The 22,506-nt window shown below is 40.9% G+C and overlaps 2 protein-coding genes across 2 annotated transcripts in view; one reads left to right on the top strand and one right to left on the bottom strand.

The window, feature by feature from the left end:
• LOC137044800 (cGMP-dependent protein kinase 2) overlaps positions 1-22,506 on the top strand; it is an 89,065-nt gene that overhangs the window by 52,278 nt on the left and 14,281 nt on the right. The window lies entirely within an intron of this gene.
• The window catches only part of si:ch211-250c4.3 (uncharacterized protein LOC100535981 homolog), a 39,876-nt gene that overhangs the window by 16,248 nt on the left and 1,122 nt on the right, over positions 1-22,506 (bottom strand). Inside the window, exon 2 of the mRNA XM_067421088.1 lies at positions 11,964-12,760. Coding sequence (XP_067277189.1) covers positions 11,964-12,760 — 797 coding nt within the window. The remainder of the gene's footprint in view (positions 1-11,963; positions 12,761-22,506) is intronic.

The following is a 22,506-nucleotide window of genomic DNA, read 5'->3' as shown; positions in this document are numbered from 1 at the left end:
ATTCCTTGATCAAAAAAATCATGTGACTTTGCCTGATGAGACACAACTGGACTAACCAGCAGACCGATCCTTTTTCACAGGATCTGAAATGCTTTAGTTGTTCTGAAATGGCCCAGCAAAGTCTTTCGTCAAAAGTGGTTCTGTTTAATTTCCTCTCAGAATTGTCTTACATGACTGTGTTTCCAAACATCAGGCATCTGCCACCAAAAAGCACGATAACATTTTCATTTCACACTCTGAGATGCAAGAAATGTATTATATAAGGAAATTATTCTTCTCCTGCTTTTCCAGTTTATCAGAAAGTGACTATTTTGTTCTCTTCAACTCACTGGATGTAAACAGTGCTTCATTCGCAAATGTTTTATGTGATATTCCAATTGTGTGCATAAGTTAAATTCACAGCTTTGGATGGAAGCATACACTATTTTGCCAAAAGTATTGGGACACTCCTTCAAATCATTGAATTCTGGTGTTCAAATCACTTCCATGCACAGGTGTATAAAATCAAGCACTAGGCATGCAGACGCTTCTACAAACATTTGTGAACGAACGAGTCGCTCTCAGGAGCTCAGATAATTCAAGCATGATACTGTGATAGGCTGCCCCCTGTGCATCCATTCGTGAAATTTCCTCACTACTAAATATTCTACGGTCAACTGTTAGTGGTATTATAACAAAGTGGTAGCAATTGGGAACAACAGCAGCTCGCTACGAAGTGGTAGGCCACATAAAATCACAGAGTGGGGTCAGCACATGATGAGGTGCACAGTGTGCAGAAGTCGCCAACTTTCTGCATAGTCAATAGCTACAGACCTCCAAGCTTTGTGTGGCCGTCAGATTAGTTCAAGAACAGTGTGTCGAGAGAATGGAATGGGTTTCCATGGCCGAGCAGCTGCATCCAAGCCATACATCACTAAGTGCAGTGGAAAGCGTCGGATGCAGTGGTGTAAAGTACGCCGCCACTGGACTCTAGAGCACTGGAGACGCGTTCTTTAGAGTGATGCTTCTCTTTCTGGCAATCCGATGGACGAGTTTGGGTTTGGCAGTTGCCAGGAGAACGGTACTTGTCTGACTGAATTGTGCCAAGTATAAAGTTTGGTGAAGGGGGATTATGGTGTGGGGTTGTTTGTTAGGGGTTAGGCTTGGCCCCAGTGAAAGGAGCTCTTAATGCTTCAGCATACAAAGACATTTTGAACAATGTCATGCTCCCAATGGCCCCTTTCTGTTCCAACATGACTGCGCATCAGTGCACAAAGCAAGATCTATTAAGACATGGATGAGCAAATTAGGTGTGGAAGAACTTGACTGGTCTGCATAGATTTCTGACTTCAATCTGCTAGAACGCCTTTGGGCTGAATTAGAGCAGAGACTGTGAGCCAGGCCTTCTTGTCCAACATCAGTGCCTGACCTCACAAATGCACTTCTAGAAGAATGGTCAAAAATTCCCATAAACACACTCCTGAACCTTGTGGAAAGCCTTCCACGAAGAGTTAAAGCTGTTATAGCTGCATAGGGTGAGCTAACTCCATATTAAACCCTAAAGTTCTTTTGCATGTAAAGGCAGATGTCCCAAAACCTTTGGCAATATAGTGTCTCTACTATTACATAATGAAACGGGTTTAGAAAAAATCCAAGTCTCAAGTGTTTCGACCACACACACAACTGAAAGCTTGAATTTTCGTTTGCCTTTGAAACCAAAATTAACTAGTTTAAATGTGTGAATTTTCTGTAGGAAACGTATTATATCCAGTTCCTATTGTTAATTTGTTGACTCATCCTTCCAGCTTTGGTTTGTAGCTGCAGATACTCACGTTTTTCAAAAAAATTCAAAGGAAATTTTGAACAAATATTTATACAATCATCAACATTCCAAAAAGTGTCCCAACAAAAGCAGGATGTGAGTTCAGGTCCCGGGCTTTTCCACCCCGAAAGGTTTTCCGTGCCACTTATGTCCAGTCCAGTCCCATAGCCCAGCATTAATGGAAACACAGGGGCTAAACAATAGAGGACATGACGGAGATATGAAATACTAGGAGCTGACATCACTCGTTTCCTCAGAGTGTGAGATCCTCGGTAGGTCACGCTTCTGCTCCCTTGACCATGAACTTTTCTCATGCTTCTCTAGTAACACTGCACTATCAAACTTCCATCTTTGCTTTAAATGGGTCATATAAGAAATTTGTTTTTCCCAGACGTCCACTTTTACTGTTTTACACCAAAAAACTAGCCACTAGTGTAGTTATTGAGATTGTTCATGTGTTGAGGGCATTTATATTAGGCCGTTTTTACACGTCAGATTGCTTTCACACCTCAAGCGAACCGTCCCAGAGTTTGTTTGCATTTGGGCCAGGACCACCTCATTCAGGCAGTCTCGACGCGATTGTTTTGGTGCAGAGCGTGATTGCCACAGGGAGAAAACTCACCATGTTCCCGAAACAAATGCTCAGGTGTGAAAGCACCCTTAAACTACAAGACAAAAGATCCCTGTGGCAAGAAGACTCTTTGAGGCTTGGACTTACTTAGATGTGAATTAACTCCAGTCTTTCGCCAAATGTTTGTAGTATTGGTAGCCAGACAGGTGGCTCACAACCAGGTGCTCTCTCATAAAGCAGCAACTAATGCTTGAGGTAGGGTAGCCAAAGGAAAGTAATTGTCCCAGGCCTTTATGACTACAGAAACATGGCAGATCTTATCTGTTTCCCTCGCCCAGGATCCCCATGTGACCCGAGAGAAGGGAAGACACAAAGGTTTGGGAAAGCACCACTCCCTTTCACCCCCTGCTTCTCTTCTCAATGTGAAGGATCTAACGTGCGTTTCTGCACAGACCCTGAAACAAAGCGGGGAATGTTTTCCTTTACAAAAAACAAAACATGGAGATGATTTTCTATGAAGCTGTTAACACTTAAGCGTTAAGCGTGACATTTTGGTTATTGATGGTGTATGCTGTATCTCTCTCTGCTGTGAGGATGTGGTTTTTAAACCATGCACTGAAGATCAAAACAAACTGGGGAAAACAATTGTGCATATGCCTCTGGGTTGGATTGCAGAAACAATATTTTTCTAATTACGTAAGCTCTGTTTATGAGGGAAGATATTATAAACCCATTCAGGCGTGTCTGAGAAAATAATCCTTTATTATTTGAAATATTTCACTGGGTCTGTTTTAAAGCAATACTAAATGTGACACCACTGCAGAGGAATGAGGAACCAGATGTGGGGTGTATTCAGAGATATAGGAAAAGGTATGGTTTAATGGTCCTAACCAAGAACATTGAAAGCAATGGTGAGTTCAACATAAAGATATAGAAGCTGATTCGATGCTATTTTAATTTTTAAAAGATGCGATGAAACAACATGCATTTAGAAAATGGATAGGGTGAATATCCATAAAAATAGGGCACAACTTTTCATATTAATTCCGACAGGTTATTTACCCATATTGAATTATGCATTACATTATGCTGTGTTAGGTTTAAAGAAAATGTCAATAAACTTAATGGATTATGTCCCAGTGAACAATACATTTTTTCTTATAGTGTATTTTATGCTGAATTTAATACATTTATAGATATTTTTAAACATTTGACAAAATGTGCAGTCGATGATAATTTAACCAGTGAATTAAACATTTTAAATAATTGCTTGGAGATCTTGGAGATAAACAATACGATTTGTCTTAATTCTCATAAGGAAGTATCATGAAGGACTTAAAGAAACTTAACAGCTCTACATGCCATCAATAGCTCTGTTTCCATCCAAACGTTGTGAATTTAACTTGTGCGCAAAATTGGCATATAACATCTGTGAATAAAGCATCGCAGCGGAAAAAAACCTGTATTTTTATCTTGCGTTCCTGGGAATATGATCGTGTTAGATATTTCTGGGAGGTCATTATACGAAATCATTTTGGTGGCAGACTTTGACTCAGGCACTTTAGAACCACCAAACCAACATTTAATTTGCTGTGCGATGCGATGTTATCCAATCACACTGTTTGGGCAAAATCACAAGCTTTTTTGTTGTGCACTGAGGGATTTATTTGGTAAATGTGTTTTTCATCGTAGTTATGTGTGTCTTCTAATCGGATAAAAATGTATCTGTCTCAGTTGAGCATGCAAGTTTTTTAGATTTTATGCGCATCTTGGAATTTATGCGCATCTTTTCCATCCAGTGTTTTTTATGCAACATCCCAAAATGTGCATAAAAATAGGTGGATGGAAACATAGCTGTTGTAAAACTGCAGAACGCATACAGTAATTCCTCTAGAGTCTAGTCCAGGTTCACTTGGTTCCTTCTAAAGATTAATTTACGGCCCATTACAACCCAATACAGTGACCTCAGGTGACACTGTTAAATCCTGGGGGAGAATCATGGAGCTTGTGTTCTTCTTGAAGTTAGGACTATATTTTCATTTATTGAACTTGCGTTTATGAGCCTTAAACAAAGCTGAGAACTAATATTGTTGGCTGATATGATGTCTCACAAAACAAGCTTTGTGTATTTATCCAAAGACGTCCTGCTAGATGTGTTGATATATCCTGTGTTTTTTTGTGTATCTGAAAACTATTGAAAACCCTTGAAGTGTCACGACCTGTTACGTCACATTCCGGAGTGTCAGCCAAAAGTTTGAGGCTGGATGTGGCGCTCACAGCACCGGTCTCCACGCCTCATCTATCATTCGATTAAAGCCTCACACTTGCATTATGGAAATGTTCGCGTTGTGAGTGTGTTTATATGCTACAGCTGAGGAATTCAGCTGTAGCTGTCCTGGAGGTGGCTGAGGAGCTCAATAAGGGCAACAGCAATTATGCTGTCTTCATTCCTCCCTGATACCATATTTCGCTCTGCTCCACACATCCGTCAACTGGGACTCAAAAATGCTTTTAATGTCCCATAATACCATGTACAGAGAGACCACGTACAGAGATGCTAACTTATTTAAGCTTGCTGGCAACCAGTCGAACACATGAATCTGATTAACATTTAAGAGTCTAAATCTTTTTTATTTGTTTTATAATTCCCAGTGCCATCTTTAAATGTTGCGAATGAGCCTTTCTACAAGCTGTCCCTTCACTGGTCCATATCTGATTGCTCAGGGCCACACATATTTTGAGCTCATAAGACTTAACAAAACTGGAAATTGTACATCATCTGCTCCTCATGAATTATTTTCTGAAATATTTTGGCTAATTTGATTATGCTTTCATCTATAAATAACAAATTATAAGGGTCCTACAGCGTTATGGCTGTAGGCTTCATTAAAGGCATAGTTCACCTAAAAAAAAAAATTCTGTCATAATTTACTGACCCTTATGTTGTTCAAAACCTGTATGAGTTGCTTTCTTCTGTTGAATATACTATAATAAGATATTTTGAAGAAATATCCATTGATTTCCACAGTAGGAGAAAAAAATACTATGGAGGTCAATAGTTACCGTCAATTGTCTAAATACCCACATTTTCACTCTTTATTCTTTTGTGTTCAGAAAGAGACTCTGAGACATTTTTCAAAACACTTGTTTCTCAGAAGACACATTCATAAAGGTTTGGAATTGCGACACGAGGATCTACTATGAGGTGAAAATACCCCATGATTTATGCTGCCTTCACGTGCTCTCGGAATTATCATATTTACAAGTTTCCTAGGTAAAAATTGCACATGAACGCCCTTTCATTTCAAAATTTGAATGCGATGATGAGCTCGTAATCACGACTTCAGAAGTGGGAATTATCAAATTTCCGATAGCATGTGAATGCGGCATTACTCACCCTCCATACGCCATCCTAGGTGTATATGCCTTTCTTCTTTCAGGTGAATACAATTGGAGTTATATTAAATAATGCCCTGGCTCTTCCAAGCTGTATAATAGCAGGGAATAGAGGATAATATTTTGAGGCCCAAAAAATTGCATCTATCCATCATAAAATGTTCAACACAGCTCCAGGTGGTTATAAATAACTAACTAGCTTCTGACATGCGGCCTTACACATCAATTTACAGCGAAAGAGTAACCCCTGACCTAACGCATGGTGTATTGTGGTGCGCAGTATAGCACAAAGGAGGCATCAATGCTTATGCTACTACATTGTGTCAGGGGTTACTCTTTTTGCGTTAGACATCTTGCGTCTGCCGGAAACTAGTAATTTTATTTTTAAGATATGTATATTTTTTCTTATACTAATGCATGGCATTGCTTCAGAAGGCCTTTATTAACCCCCCTGAGCCGTGTGGATATCTTTTATGATGGATGGATGTACTTTTTTGATTGTAAATCATGCACTCTAAAAAATGCTGGGTTGTTTTAACCCAATGTTGGGTCAAATATGGACTAACCCAGCAATTGGGTTGTTTTAACCCAGCGGTTGGGTTAAATATTTGCTTTAGACAGCACAATCACTGGGGTAAAACCACCAATTGCTGGGTTAGTCCATATTTGACCCAACATTGGGTTGTTTTTTACCCAGAATTTTTTAGAGTGTGGGATAATTTTCTTTTTTGGGTAAACTATCCCTTTAAATGATGACAGGATTTTTGTAGTAAATAAGTAAAATATCCCTTTAAAAGTATACTGTTTGCTCTATTCAACACATTTTGCCATGTTTGAATCCACTTTACTGAATTCTGTAAAATTTCCCTCTGAATAAGTGCAGAAAATATGAAAAAGTCAACAGTCAGTCTATTGTGATTGGCACACACCTGCTGTACATTTAAATCTTCACTGTAGCTCTGTGTCCTTCCTAGCCTCATAAGTTGGGAACAAATCAGATTAGAAATGAAGGGGAGGGAGGCCCTTTGAAGTCACCATGTTTGAAGCGGATGGGAAAAAAGCTCATAGTCCCTTTTCAATATCCTCTTCCTCAGGCCACAGAGCTCCATTTAACAGGCAAGAGAATTAGCTTATTAGCTGTGGTGACAGGTGATGATGAGGGCCAAGTTTACCGCCCTGGCTACCTGTCATCGCAGCTCCCATAAAGTCGACTATTCGTCAAGAAAAAAAGTCCAGTCACTGGCCACCAAAAGACCTAGCAGCTATCAAAGAGGCATTATTTGGATAAATATGTGAGTAATTTGAGCTATTTGACACCTGTTTGATGCATCCAGGGAGGCTTGGACGAGCATGGTGGACTGAGGGAAACAGTCCAGATGAGAGCATTGGCTGTTGCAGCTGTAATCGCCGCAGCCATCTGCATGCTCTCTCAACACAGATGAACAGGTGCTGTGTGATGTGGCGGCCACGTTAAAGGGGAGAGATCTGTAGCACACCCCGCAGTACATCCTCTCAGCTCTCAATACTGTACTCCAACACACATCTCACTGAATGTCCTTTTGTGGCTGCTATAGTGGTAATCAGCAATTACGTCATTAGACACGCCACATGGTCGCAGCAGGATAAGACTGACCTTCAAAGCATGAACTGCAGTTGTTAAGCAACCAATTTTAACAACCAAACTAACAAATAAAAAATATGTGAGTTTCGACCCAAAAATCTCATATCGGTTCTTAAAGAGTTACGGACAGATAGTCTGACAAGCCAGACCCACATCAAGATGTTGGGTCTGGGAACACACCGTTGGCAGGGCTCAAATTGAGGGGGCAAGATAAACGGTTGTCTTTCAAACTCCCTTTGCACGCAATTGGATAGCGCTACAACCAACCAGAGCAACGAAGGTGAAGCGGAGCTAGTTGATAGATTAAACTTTTGCCGTATCCGGTCGGCAAAACTCCGAACACATTCCTTCCTTCCTTTTTTAAAAATGAGTGCCGTTCTTTGTTCTTATCTCAAAGAAAAGCTTAACTCCAAGTCTTCCAGAGTTGCGGCCAAATCTGATTCGAAATACCTCTGTTTGTCAGCTTCTTTGTTTTCAAGTAGCACGCGGAACCGCCACAACTCTGCCATCATTATCTTAAAGGGTTAGTTCACCCAAAAATGTAATTTATATCATTAATGACTCACCCTAATGTCGTTCCTCACCCGTAAGACCTCCGTTCATCTTCAGAACACAGTTTAAGATATTTTATATCTTAGTCCCAGGGCATATGCAGTCTATGCACACTTTACTGTCCATGTCCAGAAAGGGAATAAAAACATCATCAAAGTAGTCCATATGTGACATCAGTGGGTTAATTAGAATCTCTTGAAGCATCGAAAATAAATTTTTGTCCAAAAATAACAAAAACTACGACTTTATTCAGCATCAGTTTTCTGTGTTCCTCGCATAAAGATTCAAAGCGGTCATGAATCAGATCGCCAATGTCACGTGATTTCAGCAGTTTGACATGCGATCCAAACTGCTGAAATCACGTGACATTGGTGATCCGAATCATTGATCGATTCATTTTAGGATTGAAAACAAATGCGGAAGAGAAGACAATGCTGCATAAAGTTGTAGTTTTTGTTATTTTTAGACCAAAATGTATTTTTCATGCTTCAAGAGATTCTAATTAACCAACTGATGTCACATATGGACTACTTTGATGATGTTTTTATTACCTTTCTGGACATGGGTGAGTCATTAATGACATCAATTTCATTTTTGGGTGAACTAGCCCTTTAAGCCTGCCCACCGACTCTATACACGATGTAATTGGCCTGACCAGAGTTTGGTTTTTCCAGCTCGCAAGCCAACAAAAAATTGCTAGATGTCTTGGCTGCAAATTACATTTGCTGCCGCTAGGGTGCGGCTGGATTTCTAGGCTAGACATGTGACCCATGAGAGAGAAAAAAACCTGTTATTGTTATTGTAACATCAAAGTTATTGATGTTAAATTATTTCACTGCCACCACAGACTTGTTGCGTGACAAGACCTCATCATTGGGGGGGGAAAAACAACTAAAGTAAACAGACTACATTAAATACTTGATCCCAAGTAACAAGGATAAACATGGTTTGTGCCAACCATAATATGTTTTGTGTGGTGAACTGCTGGCTGCTGAGAGTTTAACAATACTTTAACATTTAGCTTTGACAAGCTTTTGCTTTGAGTGTCTCCAAAATAAAGCAGCATGTTCTGAACAAATTTCAATATATTTTAAAAAGTATTTCACGTTTTGTTTACATTTTTCCATCTTTTTGTAACACCAATGTAAAATTTGGGCCCTGGAGAAAAAAACTGTTGAGAATCACTTCTAACCTAATATATGAATATATTAATTAATATGAATATTAAGGACTGAGATGTGCTAATTGTGTGCTATATTTTTATTTCATGGGTGAAAAATCTTAAAAAAATAAAATAAAATAAAAAGCAGAACTGCTGAAAGATGCTGTTTCTTTAGGGGGGAAACGGTTTTCTACGGATATTGCTGACAGGAAGGCTTTTATCCTGTTTTTCTTTTTAGTCATAGTATACATGCTCAGTGATGAGCTGATGACGTCAAAGTTTCGGAAAGACCATCATTATGGCTAATGAGAGGATGTGTGTGTGCTTTTAAACTGTAAACAGAAGCTATTCGATTTACTGACACTCTTCATTGAAGAAACAACTTAATTTCACATTCTGCCCAAGAGCCCAGGACTGTTTTAAGTTCACATAATATCAGTGAAGGGCTTAAAATGTCTGGGTGCAATTAGCATGTTTTGTTTATGTTGTGTTTAGCAGTGGTAAACGATCATTGTGAACATGGTTGACAGGAAGAGCATTTCACTCTGATCTTCACTGGGGTATCTGAAACAACTGAAGAAATTATTTAGACTACTGATCTATAATCACTGCAAAAAAATGTCTATCTATCTATCTATCTATCTATCTATCTATCTATCTATCTATCCATCTATCCATCTATCTATCTATCTATCTATCTATCTATCTATCTATCTATCTATCTATCTATCTATCTATCTATCTATCTATCTATCTATCTATCTATCTATCTATCTATCTATCTCCCCCCTCTCTCTCTCTCTCTCTCTCTCTCTCTCTCTCTCTCTCTCTCTCTCTCTCTCTCTCTCTCTCTATATATATATATATATATATATATATATATATATATATATATATATATATATATATATATATATATATACTCACCTAAAGGATTATTAGGAACACCATACTAATACTGTGGTTGACCCCCTTTTGCCTTCAGAACTGCCTTAATTCTACGTGGCATTGATTCAACAAGGTGCTGAAAGCATTCTTTAGACATGTTGGCCTATATTGATAGGATAGCATCTTGCAGTTGATGGAGATGTGTGGGATGCACATCCAGGGCATGAAACTCCTGTTCCACCACATCCCAAAGATGCTCAATTGGGTTGAGCTCTGGTGACTGTGGGGGTAATTTTAGTACAGTGAACTCATTGTCATGTTCAAGCCAGTTTGAAATGATTCGAGCTTTGTGACATGGTGCATTATCCTGCTGGAAATAGCCATCGGAGGATGGGTACATAAAGGGTCATAAAGGGATAGACATGGTCAGAAACAATGTTCAGGTAGGCAGTGGCATTTAAACGATGCCCAATTGGCACTAAGGGCCCTAAAGTGTGCCAAGAAAACATCCCCCACACCATTACACCACCACCACCAGCTTGCACAATGGTAACAAGGCATGATGGATCCATCCTCTCATTCTGTTTGCGCCAAATTCTGACTCTACCATCTGAATGTCTCAACAGAAATCGAGACTCATCAGACCAGGCAACATTTTTCCAATTTTCTTCAACTGTCCAATTTTGGTGAGCTTGTGCACATTGTAGCTTCTTTTTCCTATTTGTAGTGGAGATGAGTGGTACCCGGTGGGGTCTTCTGCTGTTGTACCCCTCAAGGTTGTGTGTGTTGTGGCTTCACAAATGCTTTGCTGCATACCTCAGTTGTAACGAGTAGTTATTTCAGTCAAAGTTGCTCTTCTATCAGCTTTAATCAGTCGGCCCATTCTCCTCTGACCTCTAGCATCAACAAGGCATTTTCACCCACAGGACTGCCACATACTGGATGTTTTTCCATTTTCACACCATTCTTTGTAAATCCTAGAAATGGTTGTGCGTGAAAATCTCAGTAACTGAGCAGATTGTGAAATACCGGCCCAATGGTGCACCAACAACCATGCCACGCTCAAAATTGCTTAAATCACCTTTCTTTCCCATTCTGACATTCAGTTTAGAGTTCAGGAGATTGTCTTGACCAGGACCACACCCCTAAATGCATTGAAGCAACTGCCATGTGATTGGTTGATTAGATAATTGCATTAATGAGAAATTGAACAGGTGTTCCTAATAATCTTTTAGGTGAGTGTATATATACATCATTCATTTTTCATTGTTTTAGCCTTGTTTTCCAGTAAAATAGGTAAACACCATTTCAGATGTTTACTTCTATTTAATGATATACATTTCTACATATCTATAATTGTTTTACAGTACACACCATGTTTTGTATTTAAAAAATTGTATTTAAAATTGTCACTAAAAATGCCTTATCCTTAGAAAAAACATTATTTAGACCCACTTTATATTAGGTGGCCTTAACGACTATGTACTACGTTTTACGTTGTACTTACATTTAAAAAAAAAAAAAAAACCTGCATGTAATTACATCTGTAATTAATTAATTTCTGTAATTACATTTATAATTACACTGTTGACACTTCCCTTACACCTAACCCTACCCTTAAACTTACCCATCCCACCACACCTGTCCCTAAATTTACCCGTATCCTACCTCAATATCAGCAAAAGTGCTTGCAATACAATATGAACACAATAACAATAAATAATACACAATAAATAAACAATAAATTATTTTTGATGTAAGTACATAGTTAAGACCACCTTAATATAAAGTGGGACCTATAATTATCCCAATAAATGTGTGTAATGTATAGCATTAAGAAAAAACAACATAATGTTCTTGTTTATATCACATTTAAATTGCTATGTTTACCATTATTCCCTATATAAAAGCAGATATAACTCCATGATGTCAAGTAAATAACAATAAAAGACATGTAAACTGTTATGACTACCTCACTTAGCCTGCAGCACTCTTCCATGTACTCATCCAAGCTGTCGCTGGTTGTGCTTTTCCTCAAAGGTCGTTGCTGAAATTCAGGTCCTTTTTTGCCATCGTAAGCTTCGATAGAACTCTGTTTCCTTGACATCGTGTCCTCATCCACTGCAGTGTCTGTTATTTCCACCTGTGCTGCTATGATTTCAATTTCATCTTCACAATTCTCCATGGTATTCCTCAGGGTTCTGTCCTCTGACCTCTCTGAATCTGCTATGAGGTCCATTAAATCGTCAGCTGCATTCTCATCCTCTCTTCTGTCTCCCAGAATGGTAAGAGTGTCTTGTTTAGCACATTTACAAGACATTTGTTCAGTTTCCAAAAAGACTGAACTGTCTTCAAGTGGATTGTCAGCAGGTACAGGAGAGTTCAGGTTGCTAGAGTCACATGAAGACTCTCTACTGTGGACCACAAAGCTTTGCTCTGAACCGGTTGGGGTGGATGGGGAAGTTGCACCACTAGTCATCTCTACCCCAGAGTCCTCAGATTCAAATTTATACAGTCTTGGAAGCTCAGAATCAGCAAAAATTGAAGATAGATAGTCTGTTTTTGATTCAGTCACAGTTGTATCAGGAGCAGCACTGTGGATGGAGATCGCCTCTTCAGCCTGGAGAGACTCTCTGTTATCCTGCTCAGACATTGAAATGGAGTTGGTTGAAATTGAGTCCTCAACATTTAGTAGTTTCTCAGGGAAGTTGTCGAGGAGCTTCATTTTTGTTAGTACAACTTCATTCTCTAAAACAATGTCCCCTTTACCTGCAAAACAAATAAACATTTTTTAATATTAAAAAATGTCACAATATTAAAACCATAAAATTCCATTCATTCATAAAATCCCATAATTATCATTCCTATTAAAGCTGCAGTCCGTACCTTGTTTTGTTTAAAAATGATCCCAAATCAATTAGTGCGCAAGTACATAACCAGCCACACTGTAAAAAAATGTTGGTTGGTTTTTGTTGGTTTAACTTAAAAAAGTAAGTAACCTGGTTGCCTTAAAATTGTGAGTTTATTGAAATTAAAACTTTGAGTTGATACAATGAAGGAAATTAGTTTAATAAATAGAAACTCAAAATATTATTGTATCTGAACCACATAAAAAAAATGATAAATCATGAAAATAGCACTATTTGGCATGTTTCACTGCATCATCAGAAATAACACACACACAATTACCCAATATGCGTACAAAATCTTTTAATAATATTTTAATAAAGGTTGTCGAATCTCAAAAAAATTTAATTGTATTTACTCTAAATTTTAATTTCAATGAACTCAAAATTTTAAGGCAACCAGGTAACTTTTTTTATAAATAAATTTTTATAGTGCATTGTTCAAAACTCTTACCTTACCTGATTTACAATGGTAAGCAGTGGCGTAGCACCAAATTTTGGGCCCTGGGTACAAACCATCTTGCTGGGCCCCCGTACCATGTATGTGTATGTATAGAAAACGGACTTCCCTGCCTCGGGCCCTGGTTACTCAGTACCCTTTATCCCCCCAGTCCCACGCCCCTGATGGTAAGCTTGTAATAATGTGTCATAATTTGCATTATTTCGTGACGTCTGTAAACATAAAGGAGTCCGGGCTAGTAGGATATATTGCAGCTAGAATTAAACTTGTCATTTTGATGGCGGCCTGTAATCCAAAAACTTCAAAACGACAATCATTGTTGGCAACTGGTGTGCTTCCCACTGTCTACCATTGGTGGGCCAAACAAATAGCCCCACCAAAACTCACTCTATTGGTTGGACAGGATGCTCAAACAAACAGTAATATTTAAATATCACCACAGAGCCACATTGTTTACACTTCGCATGAAAACCAACCAGCTTATGTACTTATATTTGTCTCTAAATATTAAACTAGGATAGGGGAAAATATTTTACAATTGCAAAAAAATCGCACACTGTAGCATCTTTAAAGCATTGATATTAAAAAAATGCTCATTTGTGTAAAGTGCATACTTCAGCTCCCATTATTCAAATAATTTAAAAGCATTTGTATGCAGACGTGCTTCCCTGCGCTGATAAAAGAGAGAGCTTATCCCACTATAAACCATTCTTTAGCGTCAGTGTTCTACAAAGAGTTAAGTAGTTCTGTCCTGCTCTGAACTTTGGTCTGTGCATTAGCTTCGTTATATTATGAGGCTCAGCTCTTTCATAGTATTGGAAATCTGATACATTTATATATCTGATACGTTTCCATAAAATTCTATGCTTGCATCTTAAACTGAAAAAGTGGAGGACTTTTAGGAGGACTAAATGCACATGACATTATCTTGTCAGGAAGAGGTGTGACGAGAAGCTCTCAGTGGAGTGTAAATAGATGGTTAATTAGATGATTCACAGGATAGTCATTCTGGTTTAGAGAGAAATGATTCGATAATTTACATACTGTAAGGAAATTGAGACATGAGGAGATTTTTAGCACACTTTTAGCCTTGACCACAAACCTTGACAGACTGATGCAATTTGAGGTTAGAAATCATACAGTAAGTTATTTCATGAGGCCTTGAAAAAGATAACAATAATATCCATTCCCAGCCCTCTCTTTTTTCAGATTGGATTGTGACTGTAAAAACACTGATAGCGTTTTATTTTTTTAAGGTCATACCACCTTTGCTTCTGCTCCAGGTTTTTTCCTATTCAAAACAGTGCCTGTGTTTTTGTTTCAGTTTTCTTTCTCATAAACCCGTGTGTGTACACAACACCTGGACTCCAGTGTGAAATCAAACACACTTCATTGTTCAATTTTATCGAGTCTAAATGAAAAAAAATCTAACCGTTTAAAGCAACAAACAATATACAGGACCCGTTCCACTCTAATCTTTTTGTGTTAACTCGGTGCGATTCAATTTTCCAGAAACGGAATGTGTCTGTCCATGATGAGCACAAGAATACACAATAAACATATCAGAAGAAACATCCATAAGATATAGTTTACTGTAGTGGGTTACTCTGCACCTCTCATGGCATACAAATATAAAACATAAGAGACTGAAAAAACAGTATTGTCCGATAATTATCTACAAGCAGTCCCAACATGAGACCCAAGCATACAGTAATTGGAGTGCTCAATGTGAGGCCCTGAATAAAAATTTAGCTAATTTACTTCTACAGGTCAATTAGAACGACCCATTGGGTAAGTCTTTCATATACCCGTGCTCTCCAGCTGAGACTACAGAACTGCTGATGGTGAGGCATTTTTGATGCCACTCAGTAGGGGCAAGTAGTCAGCATCTAAATCCCCCTCGGTTTTCAATTAACACCGCTCAGACGTGGCCGCTTGTAAAGAGAGATCAAAAAGCCCTTGCTAGCCCCTGGCAGCCTGGAATGTAAGTAATGCTAAGGTCCTTCATTCTGCAGAGTTTAATGCATTCAAAATAAAAAACAGGTCAATGATAGTGTTGGCGGGAATCAAACCCCACATATTTCTGGTCCTTATCACTCGGGAGGCTTCAAATGTCTGATGGGGGGTTATGTCAGGAGTAAAAGGCTGGTACATCCCTATAGGAATATCGACATCATTTTGCAGACAGTGTTTTTCAGTCTATGGAAGCCTCATAAAAACAATTATGCTTTAGTCAATCATGATACGTTGTCATAATTTTTAGCTTAAAAAATGTAATATGGCATAAAATGTCTAAACTATGAGATACTCATTATTATGAGATAAAAAAGTCAAAATTACAACATACCGGCATATTTGTGAGATAAAAAGTCAAAATTATGAAATACTAAGTGGAGTTTGAGATAAAAAAGTAAACATGAGCAGCTGATTTTTTATTTATGCAGTGTTTTATCTCGTAACTTTTTATATTATCATTTTAACTCATAATTATAAGTTAGTGTCTCCTCATTTATAATTTTGCCTTTTATGTCATATTTTAGACTTTTATTTTTACTTAGTATGTGATAACTGAATGTGTATGTCATTAATGTGCTATCTTACAAATATGATGTAATTTTGGCTTAGTATCTCATAGTTTAGACTTTTCATGCCGTAGTTTCGTCAAATTAGTATGTAATAAATGTGACTTTTATATCATAATTTTGTCTTTTATTTCACAAATATGACAGTATGTCGTATTTTCAACTTTATAATTTGTGTCATAATGACATTTTCATAATGTAATTCATAATTTTGTCTTTTTATGTGAATTATTATTTACCAAAGCTTGATTTCTTTTTTTGTTATGTGGCTGAAGTGGACCTCTTCAGAGGTTGCTTTGTGCATATTTTCTTATTCACTGAATTCTTTCTTTTCTCTTTTAAAGCTGCACTGCTAGTCACATGCCACCTGCAGTAGTGTTTTTCTTCTAGGCCAGCAGAGAATGTTTTTCACTGTGTACAACTCTGGCAAGTGCCTCACATTTTTGAGTCGATAAAATACTCCGTTCACATTCAAGATTCCTGAAAATCATGTGCTCCATTGTATTTTACAGCTGTATGTAGATTTGGTAGGTAAAAAAATCTGATATGTCCCAGATGGATATGATAGGGCAGTAAGGTTTTTACCAAAAGTGCCAAATCTAATAAATATTTAATTTGAAGAATTTCTGCAAAACATACTCACAACATATTTTGTCAATTATCTGTCCTGAGAGCGAGAGGAAAAGTCTGCTTCTATAACCAAATGTTGCTGTTATTCATTTGAGATGAAGAATGTGAGAATCATTAAAGGCCCTCGAAAGAAACATTCACAGGGATGAAATGTGAAGTATTCACAAGCTTCGACAAGAACATGTTTACTCCATCTGGCCTCACCCACTCGTGTTTACCACATTTCAACCCTGCTATGTTTGTGAGATCTGCTTTACTAACACAGAGCCATTTGAGCGTACTCTCAGTTTAAGTCAGTCTCATCCGTCAGTATGATGATATACAGCTTTACTGCACTCAGTGATGGGAAGTCTGATTCATTTCTGTGAACCGGTTCAGGCTTTTTTACGTGATCAGGTCTGACATCCCAGCCTCGTGTGTATACTAAATCCCATTAAAGCTAGAACCATGATAAAACAGCCACCTTATTCTATCATAATCATAAGGGTGTTCATTGCATAAATATTGTGTTTCTGTCACATGCCTGTCCTGTCTTGTGTGCACTTGTGGGTTTTGTTATGTTGAGCATGTGCTCGTGTCCCTGTCAGTTCCCTCCCCCTTGTTATCTGATTATTGGTTAATTTGCCCCACCTGTTCTCCCTCATTATCTGCCTTGTTTGTTCCCTTTATAATCTCCTTGTGTTTGTCAGTCTGTGTTGGATCCTTGTGTAATGTCTGCGTCTTCCGTCCTCCCCGTGATTCTGTTGGTTTGTTTAAGTTTGTATTTATATTATTCTATTATGTGTTTTTCCCCCTCGTGGGTTGTTGTTTTGAGTTTATGTTTTATTTTATAATAAATGATCATTTTCTGCACTTGAGTCCTCGCACCCTTTTCCCTTGTTTGTGACGTGACAGAAGGATCCAACCATCTGAGGACTCAGCAGGACTTGTTTTTTTGTTGTTTGTTTTTCCCTTTTTTTTTCTCCCTCATGGAGTTTGGGAAGAGACTACGAGTGATGCGACACCTAAACTCGAAGTACATCCGGCAACAGGGGTCGGATGTACAAGAGTTTGCAGGACTGTTCCTCAAGGAGGTCGAACATTTTGGGCTCAACGAGGCAGAGTGGAAGGAGACTTTTAACCTCTGCCTCGACATGCCCCTCTCTCCAGGGGTGATGGACAGGATGGGGAGTCTGGGGTTCTGGGAATTTGTCTACTGCCTGGGCCCCAGTCCTTCCATGGTGCGTGTTCCGGCGGATCGTGCTCCGGTGGTCCCTGTGCCGGTGGATCGTGTTCCGGTGGTCCCTGCTCCGGTGGTCCCGAAACGGAGGAGGAGGAGAAAGGCTCCCTCCGTACCTGCTCCGGTGGTCCCGATTCCAGGGGTCCCAGTACCGGTGGATCGGATTCCGGTGGTCTCTTTGCCGGCGGATCGTATTCCGGTGGTCCCTATGCTGGCGGATCGTATTCCGGTGGTTCCAGTACCGGCGGATCGTGCGCCGGTGGTCCCTGTGCCGGTGGATCATGTTCCGGTGGTCCCTGTGCCGGTGGATCGTGCTCCGGTGGTCCCTGTGCCGGTGGATCGTGCTCCGGTGGTCCCTGTGCCGGTGGATCGTGCTCCGGTGGTCCCTGTGCCGGTGGATCGTGTTCCGGTGGTCCCTGTGCCGGTGGATCGTGTTCCGGTGGTCCCTGTGCCGGTGGATCGTGTTCCGGTGGTCCCTGTGCCGGTGGATCGTGTTCCGGTGGTCCCTGTGCCGGTGAATCGTGTTCCGGTGGTCCCTGTGCCGGTGGATCGTGTTCCGGTGGTCCCGAGTCCGGAAACGGCCTGGAGGGCTGTGATGGGATGCTTTGTGGTGGCAGTCCTGCATGCGTGGAAGGAGCACAGGGCTTTATCCGAAGCCCCGGAGGCAGTTCCGGTGGTCCCAGTTCCGGTGGATCGTGTGCCGGTGGTCTCAGTTCCGGTGGATCGTGTTCCGGTGGTCCCTGTGCCGGTGGATCGTGTTCCGGTGGTCCCAGTTCCGGCAGATCATGTTCCGGTGGTCCCAATGCCAGCAGATCGTATTCCGGTGGTCCCAGTGCCGGTGGATACTGCTGGACTGGAGAAGTTTCCCCAACGCCCTGCCTGCGCCGCTGAGGCGCCCTGCTCTCCCTGCGCCGCTGAGGCGCCCTGCTCTCCCTGCGCCCCTGAGGCGCCCAGCTCTCCCTGCGCCCCTGAGCAGTCCTGCTCTCCCTGCGCCGCTGAGGCGTCCTGCTCTCCGTGCGCCGCTGAGGCGTCCTGCTCTCCGTGCGCCGCTGAGGCGTCCTGCTCTCCGTGCGCCGCTGAGGCGTCCTGCTCTCCGTGCGCCGCTGAGGCGTCCTGCTCTCCGTGCGCCGCTGAGGCGTCCTGCTCTCCGTGCGCCGCTGAGGCGTCCTGCTCTCCGTGCGCCGCTGAGGCGTCCTGCTCTCCGTGCGCCGCTGAGGCGTCCTGCTCTCCGTGCGCCGCTGAGGCGTCCTGCTCTCACCGCGCCGCTGAGGCGTCCTGCTCTCACCGCGCCGCTGAGGCGTCCTGCTCTCACCGCGCCGCTGAGGCGTCCTGCTCTCACCGCGCCGCTGAGGCGTCCTGCTCTCACCGCGCCGCTGAGGCGTCCTGCTCTCACCGCGCCGCTGAGGCGTCCTGCTCTCACCGCGCCGCTGAGGCGTCCTGCTCTCACCGCGCCGCTGAGGCGTCCTGCTCTCACCGCGCCGCTGAGGCGTCCTGCTCTCACCGCGCCGCTGAGGCGTCCTGCTCTCACCGCGCCGCTGAGGCGTCCTGCTCTCACCGCGCCGCTGAGGCGTCCTGCTCTCACCGCGCCGCTAAAGCGTGCTGCTCTCACCGCGCCTCCCTGGCGCCCCCTGCACTCACCGCGCCTCCCTGGCGCCCTGCTCTCACCGCGCCTCCCTGGCGCCCTGCTCTACCCGCACTGCCCTGGCTGCCTGAACTCTATGGGCCGCCCCGGCCGCTTGAACTTGGTGGGCCTCCCTGGCCATTCGAACTTTGTGGGCCACCATGGCCTCCTGAACTTTTTGTTTTCCTCGTTCCTCCCTTGTTTACCCCTCCCTTGTCTGTACCTTCTTTGTCTGTCCCTCCCGTGCCCCCCTGGTCTGTCCCTCCCGTGCCCCCCTGGTCTGTCCCTCCCGTGCCCCCCTGGTCTGTCCCTCCCGTCCCTCCCTGGTCTGTCCCTCCCGTCCCGCCCGGGTCTGTCCCTCCCGTCCCTAGTGGAGCGTCTGGTAGCCGCTCCTTAAGGAGGGGGTAATGTCACATGCCTGTCCTGTCTTGTGTGCACTTGTGGGTTTTGTTATGTTGAGCATGTGCTCGTGTCCCTGTCAGTTCCCTCCCCCTTGTTATCTGATTATTGGTTAATTTGCCCCACCTGTTCTCCCTCATTATCTGCCTTGTTTGTTCCCTTTATAATCTCCTTGTGTTTGTCAGTCTGTGTTGGATCCTTGTGTAATGTCTGCGTCTTCCGTCCTCCCCGTGATTCTGTTGGTTTGTTTAAGTTTGTATTTATATTATTCTATTATGTGTTTTTTCCCCCTCGTGGGTTGTTGTTTTGAGTTTATGTTTTATTTTCTAATAAATGATCATTTTCTGCACTTGAGTCCTCGCACCCTTTTCCCTTGTTTGTGACGTGACAGTTTCCTGCTCAAGATTGAGGAATGGTCTTGGATACATTCATTTTGTCTACTTTCATGAGTAAATCCTTAAAACCTTGCATACCGAATGTGCTATGAAGCCGTCCATTTGTAAATAGTTTTTCTTAGCAAATAAAAATTGCTTTTTGCTGAATGGAAGTGCAGAGGTTTTTCAAATGAATTTAAGCTATACTTTGCACTATTGTTTGGGGATGCAGTGGGATAAGTATAGGTGCTCGGGGACGGTCTTGTCTGCAGACACGTCCCATTGTGATTCTGGGTGGAGAGGTCAGAGGCAGGCCAGGGCAGGTCTTCTATTTTTACAGCCAGGAGAATGTCAGAACCCTGTTAGCACTTGGGTGGCCAGACTGAATAACCACGAGAGCACATGAACTAATAATCTGTTTGCTAGAATCCAAATATGGACTGTTTATTGAAGTCATATATGAATAAAAGGCTAAAGTCAACCTGTTCACCATATAAAGCAATCATGTCTCTTCAGCAAAACTTGGACTAAACCGCTTGATTCACAAGGATTCGTTTTACGATCACTTTCTGAAGTTTTTGAAGCGTCAAAGTGGTAGTTGCGTAGCTGTCAATGGAGGGACAGAAAGCTGTTACATTTCATTAAAAATATCTTCATTTGTGTTCTGAAGATGAAAATGGGTTATGGTGTAATTGAGTAAATAATGACAGAATTTTCACTTTAGGGTTCATTTTATATGTAATTTAAGAATAACTTATATTGTGTTTGAAATTTGGTAATACTCCTAAATGTACTGACAAGGATTTATGATTTTAAAAAAGACTTTAATATAATTTCTATTGAAACTTGAATGTCATAGATTTAAATATATTTGTAATGATGAACATTTGTAATAATGAAATTGCAATTTAGTTTAAATGTAACAAAATTATAATCGAGTACTCTACATGTGCTTTAGTGTAAAATATTAAAGTGTAGTTTAAAACTTGACAAAATATTTTTAAAACAATTACTTAATATGTACTAAACATTGAAAAGGGTGCATTTTTTAAAAGTGTACTTAAGTGTTTTAAGAATTAAATTTTAAGTGGCCTTTTATTTCATCAATATTATATTATCTGCAAATATAGCTTTTTAAAATATACTTTTAAGATTTGAAGTACAATTAAGTGCACTTCTTTTTCACAAGGGACAACACTTTATAAAGCTTAGCGACACTCTGCAACCCCCCAAAAACTCCTAGAGTCATTGAGGCAAATTCGCGATTAAGAAAGGTTTAATCCGTTGATCTTCTTTTTTTCTGCTGGAATTGCTCCTTGCTGAAGGAGGTGAAAGAGGGCAAATGTCAGGTTTGATGAGGTGTGAAATACAGCCCTACACCTTTTCTCCCTTCTTCCTAATCTAAAGCCAGCAGACCTTTAGTGCCTCGCACCTCTCTGTCTCTCTCATCACAATGCCAGAACATTTTCCCTGTGCTCCACCAAGGCAATGATTTTGACCCTAAGGAGTCGTTCCAGAAGCACATTATCAGTGTGAACTGAAAGGGCCAGTCTCTCATTATCTAACAGCATTAGGATAAGGGAAGAATGTGCGGGAGCAGTAACATCAGTCAAGCCTTCAGGCAAACTCACCCCACTCTTCTCCCCCTCTTTTTTTGAGAGTAAGATTTGTTTTTCTACTTTCTACAGTTTTCCACTTATGAAAACAATCAAGGCATAATTTAAGAGTCTGAATGCCAATACAAAATGGTGCCATCTCTCGTCTTGCCCATTCAGGACAGCTTCATATCCGTATTACCTGACAGTCATGTGTGTCTGTGATTTCACACACTGGCTGATCCTACGCACAAAGAATTTGACTCTGCAGCTGTGCCTGTTTGCAGTTATGAGTCATGTATAATATAACTCAAGTAGAGCAGAAGAGCCCCTCTCAAGAATCTGTCACCACTAAAGCATTCACATCTGATATCACTCTGTTTCTTATGTTGGTCTTGGTAGAGATTGAAACACCTGTGTGACACTCTCCTCCCATTAACTTCCTTCATGGTAACATACACACTGATCATCTAAACGGCTTATTGAACTAATTTAGTCTGTATGAGTGACAATCACATTGACATCTGCTTTACAGGGTTCCACTTCCAATCAAAAAGGTCTATAGACACTTTTTTATTATTACTTTTTTAAGTTCCACAAAACTCTTTGTACTGATGCTTTATGGATCCAGTAACCAATATACAAATTAAGTGTCTATAATATAAGATAGATAGATAGATAGATAGATAGATAGATAGATAGATAGATAGATAGATAGATAGATAGATA

This window comes from Pseudorasbora parva, chromosome 17, assembly GCF_024679245.1.
Source record: "Pseudorasbora parva isolate DD20220531a chromosome 17, ASM2467924v1, whole genome shotgun sequence".
NCBI classification, from domain to species: domain Eukaryota; kingdom Metazoa; phylum Chordata; class Actinopteri; order Cypriniformes; family Gobionidae; genus Pseudorasbora; species Pseudorasbora parva.
The sequence above is the reverse complement of the archived record's forward strand: the minus strand, read 5'-3'. Positions and strand labels throughout refer to the sequence as shown.